The 17,037-nt window shown below is 36.4% G+C and overlaps 1 protein-coding gene across 12 annotated transcripts in view; it reads right to left on the bottom strand.

Annotated features, from left to right (window-relative positions):
• The window catches only part of MYCBP2 (MYC binding protein 2), a 238,289-nt gene that overhangs the window by 12,285 nt on the left and 208,967 nt on the right, over window positions 1-17,037 (bottom strand). For 10 of the 12 annotated variants that reach the window (XM_060191609.1, XM_060191613.1, XM_060191611.1 and 7 more), the window contains 10 exons: window positions 15,842-15,998; window positions 15,456-15,680; window positions 12,807-12,872; window positions 9,201-9,440; window positions 8,349-8,447; window positions 5,944-6,024; window positions 4,500-4,766; window positions 3,563-3,846; window positions 1,397-1,493; window positions 130-249 (listed from right to left, as the gene is read on the bottom strand). In XM_060191609.1, coding sequence (XP_060047592.1) covers window positions 130-249; window positions 1,397-1,493; window positions 3,563-3,846; window positions 4,500-4,766; window positions 5,944-6,024; window positions 8,349-8,447; window positions 9,201-9,440; window positions 12,807-12,872; window positions 15,456-15,680; window positions 15,842-15,998 — 1,636 coding nt within the window. The remainder of the gene's footprint in view (window positions 1-129; window positions 250-1,396; window positions 1,494-3,562; window positions 3,847-4,499; window positions 4,767-5,943; window positions 6,025-8,348; window positions 8,448-9,200; window positions 9,441-12,806; window positions 12,873-15,455; window positions 15,681-15,841; window positions 15,999-17,037) is intronic. The other 2 variants (XM_060191610.1, XM_060191619.1) reach the window with 1 other exon arrangement.

Raw genomic sequence — 17,037 nt, 5'->3', positions numbered from 1 at the left:
TTAATTAATATTGAAAAAAATTTTGGTAAAAAAAACTAAGTGGACTGATTTAACTTATTGATTTAACTTTGTTGAAACCTACTGAAAAAGAACAAGCAAAGATATGGATCAGATAGAAAACACCCTTACTCTAGTTGTTGCAATGCATCTAACTGGAGATCTAAATTCTTCCTCCATCTTTGTCAAGGCAATAATGGTTTCGGCAATAGCATTTTTTGTCACTCGAGACCAGGCTTCAGAGAGATGACCCTAGTGAGGAGGACAGAATAATGTGATAAGCAATGAGAAGTATAAAGTAATTCAAGTAAATTCCATTCCTTAATATCACTTATCAAATGGAAAAGAATCGCTTTAATAAGACCATGGAATAAAAGAAAGTTCAAGGGATACAGATGTTTTTTCCCCCTTGGTGGAACTAGGACCTTGTGTATGTATGATTTCAACACTCCAGGCCACTTTCTTCATCCAGATTTGGAGGGCAGGAAGGTAATAGCACTGAAGTTTCCTCCACTGTCATAGCACCTCCCATATAGTGTCCAGGCCTTGAATCTGGGTCAGAATCATGGCAATTCTCACCCTACCTAGTGAACTTTCTCTCTGGCCCTGATAGAGACAGACTTTTGGAAAAAAAATTATAACCATGTGAAAAATTCAACTTTTAATCACTAGATTTATAATTCAAAATAAAAATTTAAGTCACTTTTAACTTGCTTTTTACTGAACATCAATCAGTACTTGACTACTATAGAATTGAGATATACCTAGATATTTGCCGTAAATATTTTCACCCAATGAAGATCCTGAGAATGTCTATTTGAGAACTGAGAAAAGTCACCATTTCTCCAAATGAGGAAAGACTCATGCTGTTGGAAAAGTGAAAGTACTTCATATTTCCTCAAAATATCGATGTTATCAGTATTTTAAGGGGCAGTTCAAATCCCTGCTTGTCCAAAAAGCCCACTGTCTACTCTACCTCACAGACACCTACATTCCATAGAATCTTGCCCTATTCAAACTGGATTCCTGGAAATATAATGAAATTTGGGGAAACTAAAGTAATGCCTTTTTAAAATCCACTCTCCCTGATTACCTCCCAGCCCTGCCGTAATACAGTGATATAAAACATTAATAAAGGAGAATAAGTATTTTTATAAAATAGAACTGAAGATAACGAGACACTTCCTCTCTAGGAAGTCTCCTTCTGGGGGAATGTTTGAAACCACCATTAACACAAATGACAACTTTGTCATTAATGGAAATAACAAATGGTGAAACAATTAACAAAGTAAAGAAATCTTTGAGTAAAGCAAAATAACACCAGTAAACTTTTAACAATTCAGCAGAATAAACTGCTTGATTTTTTTACTCAGATTTCTACTGCACTTCACCCACTTACTGCTGCCATATCCTTAACAAGCTTAATGATGATTTCTGAGATTTGGGTAGGAGTTGAGCCCTTCATCCACCAATGACTTTCACCTCTTCGAATATAGCTAAAAAGAAAATGCAATAAAACCAATCAGTGACATTACATATAAGACAAAAACAGGATAAAAACAGAGTAGCTCTTCTCAGATGTATTTCCTTTTAAACACTTCTTACTATTTTAAAGTGTCTTCTGGAACAGTGTTTTTCAAAGTATACACAGAAATAATAATTTTTTTTAACAAAATATGTTAACTGTATCACTGAGCAAATTAATGGTTAGTTTACCTGACATATTTTCCTTAACAGGATCATTTAGATGAAAGGAGCCAAACACTGACATATCTACTCTTGTTGTCATTTACACAGTCATAAATTGGCTCCTTGACTAATGCTGTTCCAAATAACTCTAACTCTCTCTGGTCTACGTAATTCTGCAGGAAACAGTTTTGTATACATATTTTGTACACATGTATAAATATTCTCTTGTGGAGGGAAACAGTTCTAGAATACAACCAATAGGCTAAGGATGCATATTTTAAATGTACTAACATGTTATCCATCTGATATTCAAAAAGCAGTAGCAAAATACATTATATGTCAAAATATAGTATACATTATATGTCAACATATATGTATCAAAAATATTTCATTAACTCTTCTATTGCTGGTGGAAGTGCAAATTGATCCCACCCCTGTAGAAAAATCTGGAGACTCATCAGAATGCTAGAAATGGACCTGACTAACGACCTGGCAATCTCACTTCTGGGGCTATACCCTGGGAGAAAACAGACTCCTATCTGGAAAGACCTATCCACACCTGTGTTCATAGAAGTACAGCTTGTAATAGCCCAAACACGGAAACAACCCAAATACCCAACAACAGATGAATGGCTTACATACTTGTCTCACACACACACACACACACACACACACACACACACACACACACACACACACACACACACACACACGCTACTGGGGCTCAAATACAGGCCTATATATGGCAAGACAAGCATTCAATTGACTGAGTTATTGTTCAGACTAATGAAGCATTTTTTTCTTTTGTTTACTGCCATTTGTAATTTTTCTTTCTTTTCTTTTTAAATTTTTTTATAAAAAAAAATTTTGTTTCTCGTTGCTTTTTATTGTTGTAGTTATTGTAGTTGTTGTTGTTGGATAGGACAGAGAGAAATGGAGAGATGAGGGGAAGACAGAGAGGGCGAAGAGAAAGACAGACACCTGTAGACCTGCTTCACTGCCTGTGAAGTGACTGCCTTGCAGGTGGGGAGCTGGGGGTCCGAACAGGGATCCTTACGCTGGTCCTTGCGCTTTGCGCCACCTGCGCTTAACCCGCGGCGCTACCTAAGTTTTCTTCTGTAAACTAACTGCTCTTGATATTTATTTTCTTTTTCTGATTTTATGTTTTACTTTTCTCAGATTTTAACAAATATACAAGTATTAACTACATATACTTTAAAACACTCTACTAGTGTTATCAGATAATCTGTGGTGGGGATATTACTGGTATCTTGCACATGCGTGATTTCACTGCTCCAGGCCAACTTTTTCAGAAAGAGAGAGGAGAGACTACAGCACTGAGCTTATGCTGGGCTGTAGTACTCCATGTAGTCCAGGTATGCCAGGGGCTCAAATATGGGCTGCATGTATGGCAAGGCTTGCGCTATCACTTGCACTATCTCACCAGTCTCTGATTTTCATTTTTTATGTAGCCATGCCTAAATAGCTTCTTCAGTGATATTATGAGTTAAGCATTTTGTTTAAGGAGGTTTTCCCCATGTTGAAAATTACAAAAATATTATTCTGTAATTCACTTTAGTAGATTTCAAAATGAAATACATGTAAAACTATAAATGTTCCCCAGTGACTTTTATCTATGGTGTGAAGTAGAGGGTCCACACTTTTTTTCTACGTAGGGAAATATTTCAATGTTATATTTTCATCAAACTTTCCCAAATAATTAGAAATGATAGCACTCTCTCTTGTAGATGGTTCATTCAGTCATTGTTTCTGTTTGTTGAATAAGCAATTAAGGTGTAATTTGAAACCGTGTTCTAATTCTCTGAAGGGTAGATTACTCCATTCTATTTTAGCATTAAAACATGTAATGACCAACCTGGAATTGAAAATCATTGGAAGGGTAACTGTTGTAACTCCTTTGCCCACAGTAGTACCAGCAGTTCCTGTGATGGTGGTTCCTTTGGCTTTCAGCTGTACTGTGAGTGCTTTGGCAATGCATCCTAGAAACATGTCCAAGATACCTAACTTGTTCCAATCTCCTTTCTCTGTTGAGTGAATGATATCACTGATATCTGCTGGGGGAAGTGATTTCACTCCTATTATGCTGGCCAACCGGTTAGGGGTCACTTCAGGCAAAACTCGTCTTAGTAATGAGGTTACCTAATAAAGAAAGTCAACAATAAAGAATTCCATTTAAAGATTGTTGTTTTAAAGTTTTCATTTCTAAAATTAGCCTAGCTGCTACTCTCTGACTTCAAAAACTTTGCAAAGGACAGATATATAATTTAAACACTCTCTTTTAATTTCTCAAGTGGTAATATCCATTCAAGGGTAATAGGAAGAAAACAAACAAACATGATTTTCATTTGGTCAGGACTTAAAAACATATACACTTTGGTGAAAACGTAATAAGTAATTAGAAAACTCTATTACAACAGCACATTAGGAAAATGAAGCATATTTTTCCTTTCCATATTCTTAGTATAATGAGTTAAACTTTAAAGCATAAAGTTAAAATATTCATTTCAAAATTAAGCATAAGAAGAAGTTGGTAGCAGAAATCTTAAGGTGTTGTGTGTGTGTATGACTAGTGCAGCTTTTATTTATTTATTTATTTATTTATTTATTTATTTATTACCAGAGCACTGCTCAGCTCTGGCTTATGGCGATGTGGGGGATTGAACCTGGGACTTGAGAGCCTCAGACATAAAAGTCTCTTTGCATAACCGTTATGCTATACCCCCACCCTTTGTTTTTTGTTTTTTTTTTCAATTAACAAAATAAGCCAAGTGGTAAGTGAGATGATCAGTTACCTGTCTCTGAACTCTAGGGGAGGCCGTGTGGAGAAGTGAAAAGAGGTCTTGTAACAGAGTTAGCTGCTGAGCTAGATACTGCCGGCCCACATTAGAGCCACTTAGTGCTAAAACCATAGAGAGTAGCTCAAAACAGTAAGCATCAGAGGAAGCATCTTCATCATTGGGCTGGGAATTGGCATTTTCCTTGCTTGATATGGCATGTTCCCATTCTTCACGGACTCTGGTAGCTTCCATACGGATAGCCTGGACAATGTGAGCACACACCTATTTTAAGGAAACATAAAGAAAACATTTGTCAGTTGTTTTACTCTTCCAGTTTAATATAGACAAGATACTGATTGATATTCAATTTAATATCCTTCTTCTCAGTAAATTTTCCATTTATTACCTTAATTCAACTTAAAAAAAAATAGAAATGTGGATACTTAATCTAATTGTATACAAGTTATCAGTGCTCACAGATCTAGGTCTTCAGACATTAAACAGAACCAATTATCGTATTTTAGTACTTTAAAGCATATTTCCTGTCACATTATAATATTTCTATTCATGATGTGCTTTATTCTTGGCAGCAAATCTTCTTTTTTAACAGCACATTTTTTAATTAACAGAAAGTTTTCAAATAATAGTATCCAGAAGTCAATGAAACACTATTAGGTAAAGTTAAGAAAGTTTATATTGTTCATTAAAAATAATTAGGGAGGAAATAGCATAATGATTATGCAAAAGGACTCCCATGTCTGAGGCTCCTAAGTCTCAAGTTCAATCCCTTCACTGCCATAAGCCAGAGCTGAGGCCTCTAGTAAAAATAAAAGGAAAATAAAATAAAAATAAGATTTAATGCTGAATGATGAAACTGGTTAATTTATCTAAATATAAATTAAACTCCCTTATGAAATCATAACGTTTTATTTGACTTTTGTACAACTAAGCTCTACTACCCATCTCCTTATTAAAAATATTAACTCTGGTTTTGTTAACAACATAGTTCTTATGCAAAATAACAATACAAAAAATAAACTGGAAAACTGAACACCAGAAATGCAAAGGAAATCAGATGTAGTTGCCTATTTGATATCAAAATTAAAAAGAAGAAAAAAGAGTAAGATAAAATTAACATTCAGAATAAAATCTTTTTAAAAATATTTTTGAGACAGACATCTGCAGCCTTGCTTCACCACTTGTAAAGCTTTCCCCCTGCAGGTAGGGACCAGAGGCTTGAACCTGGGTTCTCGTGCACCATCACTGGGCCCCTTATAATAAAATCTTTAAAGTGACGCAGCTATGTTAATATACACCTTTCTTTTTAAAAGAAGATAGTTATTCTGCAGGACCTATGAAAGAGCCAGCATAAAAGGTTCTATAAGATTTTGGAAAACACTTGATATTCTAAGGACAAAAAAAAAATTGATAAAGACAATCAAAGGGACTCTTAACCAACCTGTTTTTGTAAGTTAGTCAGTTTACTCCTGCTGAATATGATTCCAACCATATGCTCTTTTAGATCAGCATCTGATGTTGCCTTGATCAGAGAAAATGGAAAAAAAGTAGGTTTTTTAAAAGTACAATTGTATAGTAGATGTTTTAAAATAGCTAGAGAAAAATTTCATGGGTTTTATTTTAATCATTAAAAATATATTTGCTAGAGGCGGGGGTGGGATGGGGTGGAGAGAACACCAAAGCATGTACCCTGGCATATGTGTGTGTGTATATGTGTATATTATCACCGATAATCAAACTCATTGACCTCATGCACACAGGCTTGGTATTCTGCCACTACCCCATCTCTTTCTGGGCCATTATGCAAGTATTTTAAAAAGATGAATTTATTTTACTAAAACTTTTTAAAGCAGAACATGAAGAGTTTATTAAAGTGGTTGTATGGGTGAGGGAGATAGCATAATGGTTATGCAAAGAGTCTTTAATGCCAGAGGCCCCCAAGCCCCAGATTCAATTCCCTGTACCACCATAAACCAGTGCTTAGTGCTCTGGTAAAATAAATAAAGTGAAATAGAGAGGAAGAAAGTGGGCTGCGGATAGGCAGTCTCCAGAAAAGAGAAGGAAGGAGTGCCTTATTTTTTATTTAACTTTATTTGATAGAGAAATTGATAGGGAAGGGCAAGATAGAGAGATAGAGAGAGAGAGAGAGAGAGAGAGAGAGAGAGAGAGAGAGAGAGACACAACTGCAGCACTGCTTTACCACTTGCAAAGCTTTCCCTCTCCAGGTGGGGACTGGGGGGCTTGAACCCAGATCCTTGTGCATTATAACATGTGCGCTCACCAGGTACATTACCATCCAGGCCCACCAATTTTTTTTTCTTTTTTGCCCCCAGGGTTATCACTGCAGTTCGGGTCCCTGTACTATCAATCTACTGCTTCTGGAGACCATTTCCCCCATGTTGTTGCCCTTATTGTTGTTATTGCTGTTGTTCCATAGGACAGAGAGAAATAAAGATAGGAGGGGAAGACAAAGAGGGGGAGAGAAAGAAAGACACCTGCAAAAACCTGCTTCATTGCTTGTGAAGCGACCCCCATGTAGGTGGGGGCTCGAACTGGGATCCTTATGCCAGTCCTTGCACCTTGTGTGCTTAACTGGCTGTGCAACTGCCCAGCTCCCCCACCCCTTTTTGTTCTGTTTTATGAGAAAAATGGTTCAGAGCACTAGTCTGTCATATGCTTTACCAGGGGTTAAACTCAGAATTCTTGAATATTTTCTGCCACAAAGTAGCCTTCTTGGTTTGATGAACTGAGGTTTATAATACTAAGACAACAGATAAAGTTTGAAGAAATAACTATATGTTAAAGTGACTATACAAAGAACCTATCTTTTGAATTCAAGAAATCCAGAGAATTATATTATCTTTTCATAGATTTCTTTCATCTCACCAATTTGGGTGACTTTGAATCTATTCCTAAACTGTGAAAATCATTCATTTAAATGTTAGAAGGGCAACTCATGAAAATGACTTTTTGCTTATTTAAAAGGAAACTGTCCTGAGTTGGAAGATAGTCCACTGCATAAGGTATGTGCCTTGCCATGCACAAGGCCCAGGTTTAAAGTGTGGGAGTACCAAGCCAGAGGGGAAGCTTCTACACTGTGATGTTTCTCCACCTCTGTATCTCTCCATCTGAATGAAAATGTCATATTAAGAGCGTAAAATCGTGCATGTAAGAGGCCATGGTTTCACAGAAAGGAACATATCCTAACGAAACTCTGCAATAATGGACTTTACCAACTGCAGTAATTAAAGAAACAACATAAGAATAAAAATGAAGAGACCAGGAAGGGAGTTCAGAAGCAGAATGCTTATTTCATATGTTGAGAGCATCGGTTAAGTCCTCAGTAACATATACTCATAAGAAGAAGATAAAACAAACACAGTAAGTGACTAAGTTACTTTTTACATGCTAATATTTGAATACAGCAGCATAAGGTATAGAACAAATCTTGTTACTAAAACCCTTACTGCATTACAAATGGACAGATAATGAATTTCTTTCATAGTTCCTTATCTCTATGTTCTGCTTATTAAGAGGAGTCAGGTACAGGAGTGAGGAGTGAGAAGCAAGGAGTGAGAGTGAGAGTATTTCTCTAGCATATGCAGAGAGAGGCCTGAAACTCGGGACCCAGTGCATGCAATTCTTGTGCTATACTAATGTACCATCTACTCTGTCATATTCCTCCTCCTTCTTTTTTGTTGATTACTATTATTTCAGTAAAAAGTAACAGGTATTTATAAAAGCTAGTATCACTTATCCATTAAGAAATATAGCAAAATAGGTGTAACATCACCAAACAAAAGAAATGAATAATATATATATTTTTTCTTTACTACAAGTAAATACATTGTATACTTTTTCTTCTCCTTCAGGTGATGACAATAGTGCCTTTTCCTCTTGTTCTGGGGTAGGTTCAGCATCTCCAGAGATGAGCTTCCCAAATACCTGATGAAGATACACTCATCAGAAGGATTTAATGTTACAATTCTAGACGGCTAGAGATGAGCTTCCCAAATACCTGATGAGGATACACTCATCAGAAGGATTTAATGTTACAATTCTAGACGGCTTGTTGTTTGACTCTGTTGGTCTGCTTCTAATTCTGCTTCTAAGACTTTCTGTTTTGATCATCATGTTAGGTTCACTTGCACTGCTTAACGCTGTGGTCTATTTACATAATCATTGTTTTGTTTGAGGCCCTCACTGTTTTAGTCCCCACTGGCTTGTGCTCTTTTCCCTCTCCTCTCCCTCTCCTAGTCACATCCTGGTTTCCACTGTTCCCCACTGGTTCGCCGCTTTTCCTTCTCCCCACCCCCTATCCTATGTACTTCCTCTTCCTGACACTTCCACCTCAGGAAATATAAAGGACAGGATTTTCTAATGAATAGAGATTAGATAGATCGCACTGCATTCCCAGCTCAGCCATGGGTCCCTGTCTCCCACCCGCGAAGCTAGCCCGGCAGACTCTACAGTCTTTACATTATTGCTGTATTCTCCTTGCCATTCATTAGTTTTAAGGATTATGAAGTTACATGAAATAGAGATTAAGACTAAGAGAAGAAAAACTGGAATCATACCTATAGTCTGATAAAGTTAACATGCTTTACAGAAAATTTTCTTAACCTCTTGGTTATCACTATTGATACACTATCTTATTTTCTAATTACTCTGTGCTAGAACATGTTATAAGGAACTCACCTGAGATGTAATAAGTCTGAATACTCGTAGGGTCTCAGCTTCACAGTTCCTTTGCTGGGCTACACTGGCTGAAATCTGACCAGCAATTTTAGTGCTTTCACCATCCTTCCAGCCCAGAACCTTGACTTGTCGTACTCTCAATGTATTTTCTGGGCCCTTCAGTTCTATTTTAATGATGTGATTATCCCCTCCTGGAAGTTCACTTGTTACCCAACCTATGTGCCTGGAATCCAGATCAACCTAAGAGAGCAGAAAGGGTATTAGGAGCCTGATAACAGTGACAACACTATTTTATCACTACCCTAGATTGATCACGAAAAACTGGAAGTTTGGTATGTGGGCAAGGGTTGGGAATACACAAGACTTACACACAAGAGGTCCCAGGTTCAATGCCAAACACAAATAGCCAGAGCTGAGTGATGCTTAGGTCAAAATGAACAACCAACCAAATTAAAAAAAAAAATAAAACAAAAACAAAGCAGTAATGTATAATGTTGTTTTCGACGGGTTAGGTTGTTTTCGCCGGGCTGGCTTCACAGGCAGGTAACAGAAGACCAGGGACTCATAGTTGAGCTGTAGGCAGTATCTCTTTATTCATGCAGGACGCAGCACAATCTAAGACGAGCTAAGCTAAACTCAAGGTAAAGTACTCTAAAACTCACAATGCTGTCTTTATATATACTTCCCAAGTAGGGTGGAAACAGGATGTGACATAGAGAGGGTGGAGAGAAAAGTGACTGGTGAAAATCAGAGTGTGACAAAGAGGGGGCAGATTAGGCAAGAATCCTATCACTGAACCACATATGCCCTGGAGGGAGGGTGGAACTTGTTAACAGTGGTTATGTAAATAAAATAGTGTTAAGCAGGGGGGATTTAAACCAAATGAAACAGAAGGGGTCTCATGCATACCAACAGTATAACTAAGAATTGTACATATAGTAAAGTTCATTAGGTAATTCCCAGTGATAATTATCTTCTTTTTCTTTCCTTCCTTCCTTTCCTTTTCTTTCCTTCCTCCTCTCTCTCTCTCTTTCTGAAGTTTCCCACTTGCACAGTTCAATCACTCCTAGGACCCCTTTCCTCTCTTCTCCTCTCCTCACTTCTCCTCTCCTCACTTCTCCTCTCCTCACTTCTCCTCACCTCACTTCTCCTCTCCTCTCCCCTCCCCTCCCTTCCCTCTCTCTTCTCTCTCATCCACACTTTTCTTTCCTCCTTTCCCCTTTGTTTTTCTGTCCCTCTCTTCTATATTCTCTCTCCCCCCCCCCTTAGATATAGTGTACAAATCAAAAAGGGAATGGGGGAAAGGAGAGATTCCACAGCCTTGTTTCAACATTCACAAAGCTTCCACTTTTCATAGTGGTTCCCTGTGTTGGTTGGTAGTTGAACCTAAGTCTTCAATCATGGCAAACTGTGCGCTTTACCAGGTGAATTATCTCCTGATTTCAATGATCTTCTTGAAAGATATATTAGAAGGGCCCAGGCTGTTGCACACCTGGTTGACTATGCATATTACTATATGCAAGGGCCTGGGTTTGAGCCTCCACTCTCATCAGCAGGAGGGACACTACATGAACAGTGAAGAAAATCCGCAAGAGTTTCTCTCTCCCTCTCCCTCCTCTCTCAGTTTCTTTCTGTACTATCACACAAAATAGGAGCAGTGGAATTCATAGTGCCAGCCCTGAGCCCAAAGCAATAATTCCAGTGACAATAAAAAAATAGTAAGAAAGATATACTAGAAAGCCAGAAAATCACCCCAAGTGTCAGGGATCAAATTTGAGACATACTGCATACAAATCTGAAGTTTTACATGCTGCACCACCCAAGCCAGCACAGTGATTATCTTATTGAAATTTTGTAAAAAAAAAAAAAAAAAAATCTTGTAAGGATAAACCCTAGTAGCTATTATAAAGAAGAAGAAAGTAAACATAGGTAAGAGATATTCTCAGTTAACTGACAGAAAATTAGTGAGGCTTCTACTTTGTTGAGACTACTATATAGCTTTCAGGTGCAAGCTCTACTAAGTGAAGCATTTACAAACAATACTTGTGACTGTATTAAGTGAACCATAAGTAGAAACACATGGTTGGCAATGCGATCTTGGTGTGGACATCTTCACATTACAGCTCTATTTAGAGATATGGATATTTGATAAACAGTTACTTAATATGCTTTATTTTCAAAGAAAAATAAATATGTAATTTCACACGGATGAGTCCTTATGCCAGTGTATTCGTGTATATATATACATATATATATATTTCAAGGACTATTTCAATGCATTATAAAGTAATAGTTTTTGTTCTTTGTCTTTAGAGGCCTCATGCCTGTACAAGTGGTTCCAGCAGAGGCTTTTATCCCTTTCAACCTCAGACAGAGAGTGATCAGAGAGAAACAGAGAAGAAGTGACAACACAGACTGTTCCACTGGTCATGCAGCTTCTTGTCCTATGCACAGTGCTCCCACATGTTGCTGGTGATTGAATTCCAATCCTTGTACATTCTACTGAGTATTCTAGTATGAGTGTGTATTCTACTAAGTGAGCTATCTCTTCTAGTCCTGTGAAGTGACTTAAACATTACCATTATTTATATAAACTTAAATTGGCATTATTTAATTTACAATGCCAGTGTCCTAAGGATATCATTAAGCATAAATATTACACAGAATGAATTATTCAAACTTCTTTACCACTTTAAATGAAATGTATTATTTGTTTAGTCTATAATCTCAATTTAATTCTTTCAGTATTATTTGAAAAAAAAAAAACTTGTCCACCTTTATGTGATAAATTAGGTAAAGAATTTGTTAAAGTCTCACTAAAGCAAGTAAATTTATATAGAATTTCAGACACATTCCCAGATAAAGTTTGTTTCTACTGGTTGTAAATTGACTTGCAACTTAGAGTTGAAATGGTATGACAACAACTTATATTTTAAACAAAGGGATATATGAGTTATGCATTTAGATTTTAGTTGTGAATAAAACATTTTACAAATTTTAGGGTAGAATTCCCTGAATCTTTGTCAAGGTATGCGGGTTAGAAAACTATAGTTTCTGCCTGAGCCTGACATCTAATATGCAGGTGGATCCAGGTTATTGTCTGGGGAGATGGTGTCATAGTTGGAAAAAGGACTAGAAAGCTGGATCAGGGAAGAGAGTGGCTCCCCATAATGATCCTGGGTCCATACTTTCAGAGGGATAAAGAATAGGGAAGCTATTAAGGGAGGGGATTGGATATGGAGCTCTGGGGGTGGGCAATGTGTGGAAATGTACCCCTCTTATCATATGGTCTTATCAATGTTCCCATTTTATGAATAACAAAATAAAAAGAAAAAAGAAAACTATAGTTACAGTATAATTATGTATGCCTGGAGAATATATAGGGTGATAAGAGATTAGATGTGCAGCACAGGAATCATTGTAACTGTTTCTGCATATGGACAATTTGGCAAACGGTATTTTATAAATAGATAATTTTCTACGTATTTTAATAAAATTAGAATCAAATTCTAATCAAAATTAGAATTTCGTGGAAAGATGGTAATTTTTTTTCTAGGTAGCAAAATATTTCACGTTTTTATAAATTTCAAAAACATTTTCAATTACCTGTTTTATTCTGCACAAATCTTCTACTGCTTTGCCAGTTAAGAAGGTCATTGAGGTAACTTTATTCTGAAATAAGTAAGTTGAAAAAATTGTTACACATACTATGTAAGGTTCTCTAACTTAGAATAGTTATTTACATTATTTACCAACATCATATAACCTCTTCCATCTTCTATGGGCCTACCTAACTGACCTCACTAAGTCTAGGAAACCAACGGGAATTCTTAAAAGTCAGTTTATTTATTAATCTTAAAAGTTTTTCAAGTTACACATTTCAACATTTCTTCAAGGACTTTCTAAAACTTCGCATTTCCTTCTTTTATCTAAAATCTAATCCTAAATATTTATTCTTCTCTATCATCAAGCCTTTTGATAAAGTCATATTCCATTCTCCTTGTTACGTTTTCACTGCTTTTGGAAGCAAAAGGAGATACAGGTAGCTGAGTAAGCAAAACACTTGTTTATCACACAATGAACTCAGATTGCATTATGGACTGGAGAAAGGCATATGAGAATGACAGATTCTACCCTCAAGGTTCTTGCTAAGCTATAGAAGGGACTTTAACATACAAAAGAAATAGCAAAATGTAAAGATTCCATACTTCAAAGTTCAGAAAAGAGTTATGTTGATATCAGAATAAGAAACCTTACATTTTAATAGGTTTTACACAAAATGCACCAAGAAATAGATCAATAGATTAATTTGGGAGAACTATTAATTTGAGTGCTGCAAACTGTGTATAATGCTCTTTTGTGGGCAGGGTGGAAGACAAATGGAGAAATGACTCAAGGATATTCAAGAAGGCTTCTTAACCAGAAGAACATTCTTTAAAAAGGCAAATTATCAGTATACATAGTAGATCTTTTAAAAATAAATATAATTTTTCTTTACTAGGGGAATTAATGGTTTACAGTCAACAGTAAATACAGTAGTTGGTACATGTGTAAGATTTCTCAGTTTTCCACATAACACTCTAAATCCCTACCAAAAAATAAATATTATTAAGATCACTTCTGATCAAGAAACAAAAATGAAAATTGATTTGCAGTAACTGTTTTAAGGGAGAGGATGACTAATTTAAAATGAAATATCAAAGGCAACTTTTTAATGATCAGTGACTTATAACCACAATTATAAACAAAATGTCTTATTAAATTTGACAATCTAGAAGGATAAGTAGATTTTTTTATTTCTTACCAGAGCACTGCTCAGCTCTGGCTTATGATGGTATGGGGGACTGAATCTGGGACCTTGGAGCCTCAGGCAGGAAAGTCTCTTTGCATAACCATTATGCACCTGAGGATAAGTAGTTTGATCAATGAAAAATTTGAGGTTTGAAGATAAACTTGCTTTTTTTTTTATTTCAATGTTGGAAAGAACTGAATCTAGACTAATGAAAAGAAGATGGTGGTGGAGAGATGGTTGTAGATGGCAAAGAACGCTCTGATTATAGACTATATTTCTAGTACTGGCATTATATACAAGTTATTTGTAATCTAACAATGACACTCTAGCTTTTTCACTGCTGGGAAAAGAAAAATGTGAATGGAATGGGAGCACTGTCTAAGGAGATTCATAGATAACAGATATGCTAGCAAGTAACATCCATTCTAAGGGAAACAATTTCCAAGAGGTGTCATAGGGAAGTTTCTTCATAGTCTCAACACTCAAAGAAATAGAAATCGTTTCCTTTTGTACAGGACTGTTTCCAGACCCCTATCCCACCCCACCCACTCCATCCCCAGACAGTGACAGACAGCCTGAAAGAAAAAAAATCATAGGTCAGTGCAGTGGGGGTGGGTCTATCACAAACCTGGGCCATGCACATTGCTAAACAGAGCAATATATAAGTGAGATATCTTAATGGCCTATTCAGGGCCTTTTGTATAATTCAACATGTGACCAGGTTTGGGATTTTAAGAATAGAAATTAAAATTATAAATTATAACGATTTTGGTTAGTATAGTCATGATTGTTGGGTGAGGTTTAGAAATGTTGTCACTGGGGTTTCACCACACCAGGCCAAGTTTCAGATAGAAAGGTAGAGACAGAGGGAAAGACACCACAACACTGAAGCATTTTTCAGTGTGGTAGCGGCCAGGCTTACGGCCAGGCTTGAGCCTAGATCATACTCATGAAAAAGCAAGCACACTAACCATGTGAGCTATCTTGCAGATAACAAGAATAAGAAACTTAAAGCTAATTACACTGCAGTTCAAAGTACATTGAATGCCATCTGAGAAATACAAAATAGAACCCAGAGCAGGGAAAGATTAATTTTTATACATGAGATAAAGAGAGAGGATTTCTTTGCTGGGTCTTATGTATTTGGGAGAATTTGACAGAATTTAAGGGGAAGAATTCCATGCCAAGGGAATAGTTGGAACAACTATTTCATGAAGGCTGAAAATTATGTAGTATATATTTTGCTAGTCAGTAGCCATGCTGTACTTATAATCAGATTTCTCTCTTACAGTATTTCCAAAAATTTTATCTTATTATTATTATTATTATTTTAGATTTAAGAGCAGGGAACTATAAAATACTGTTTGGCTGGTGAAGTTAAAGATGAAAATCTTTTTTCCAATGTCAGAAATAGGAGTGCATGATTACTAAACAACTAACAATCCACAAGTTAAATTTCTTACCCCAAGATCTCGGGAATTGTCCACATGAACTGATACATAGCGAGCGTTGATTCCTTTCACACAGTTAATGGTGACATTTTTGGTTTTATTTTTATCTTCATCTCCTGATTCCCAAAATGTTTCTGTGGAACCATCTGTCAAGCTGCCAATCATGGCTGGTCTGCTCGAAGTTTTTATGTCAACAATGCTAGTTAAGTCCTTTAAGCACACCACTATGCATAATTCCTACCGAGAACAAATATGAGTAATTATAATACTCACACGTACATCTTCCACGATATATATAAATACCCACGAGATAAAAAACAAAAGAATCAAATCTGTATGAGTAAATTTCAGTTTCTCCTTTAGTTGAAGATTAATAGTATAACTGTTAAATGACCAACCTGATTCATAGCTTCAAAGCCAGACTGAATACTGATACTAAAACTCTCTTCACTATCTCCATCATCTGATTTTGACAAAATATTGTTAATGTGATGAAAGACATTGCTCTGATGGAGAAACTGGTGATCAGATTGCTTGAATTTCAGGCTCCAGCACCTAAGAAGGCACACACACAAAAAAATGTATTACGTTATTCTTTTCTGGAAATTTCTCAGGAATCTCTGAAGTAGGTAATGTTCCTAGAAACCTTTATGTGGAAAAAAATATAAATTTTGAAAGTTCAGGAAGCAATGATCTCAATTAGTTTTGAGAAGTGAAAGTATTTCTTTAGAATAAGGTAAATTCTAAGGAAAGGGTATTCATTAAATATAGTAAAACATGATGAGCTGTGCTACAGAAGCATACAATTTAGTAAACCAGCTTCAAAGATAATTGCTATCCCACTATTGAGAGTCTCTCAAATTTATCAGTCTTAAAATTCCACATGAACCCTGCAGAATACGAAAAAAAAAAAAAAATCATTTCTCCACTGGTCTTAGCATACCATTCCATCAATCTACTTTTTATAAAAGTTAATGGATGATTCATTTATATAAGTAGTGTAGTTTTTCTTTTAATCTAAAAACAAGGCTCACAACATAAAAGTACTATCAAAATTGGGGGGGCAGGCAGTAGCACAGCAGGTTCAGCTCGTATGGCATGAAGCACAAGGACCGGTGCAAGGATCCCAGTTTGAGCCCCCAGATCCCCACTACCAGGATGGTTGCTTCACAAGCAGTGAAACAGGTCTGCAGGTGTCTGTCTTTCTCTCCCCCTCTTAGTTTTCCCCTCCTCTCTCCACTTCTCTCTGTCCTATCCAACAACAATGATAGCAATAATAACAACAATGATAACAATGATAAACAACAAGGGCAACAAAAGGGGAAAAAATAGCCTCCAGGAGCAGTGGATTCTTAGTGCAGGCACCTAGCCCTAGCAATAACCCTGGAGGCAAAAAAATAAAATAAAAATAAAATAAAAGTAACGTAAAAGTCTAAGCAGATATGGATGTAAAAGTAGTGATGCTCCGTAAGGTAAGTTTCGGGTTGGTGGTGTACAGCAAGAGGCCATTTCTCTTTTAAGATTTCTGAGATTTCATTCTTTCTTTTTTGGGGGGGGACATTTAAGATTCTAGTCTTGAGTAGAAGTGAGAACT

This window comes from Erinaceus europaeus, chromosome 5 (assembly GCF_950295315.1).
Source record: "Erinaceus europaeus chromosome 5, mEriEur2.1, whole genome shotgun sequence".
Classification (NCBI taxonomy): domain Eukaryota; kingdom Metazoa; phylum Chordata; class Mammalia; order Eulipotyphla; family Erinaceidae; genus Erinaceus; species Erinaceus europaeus.
This window is presented reverse-complemented; position numbering and strand designations above follow the sequence as displayed.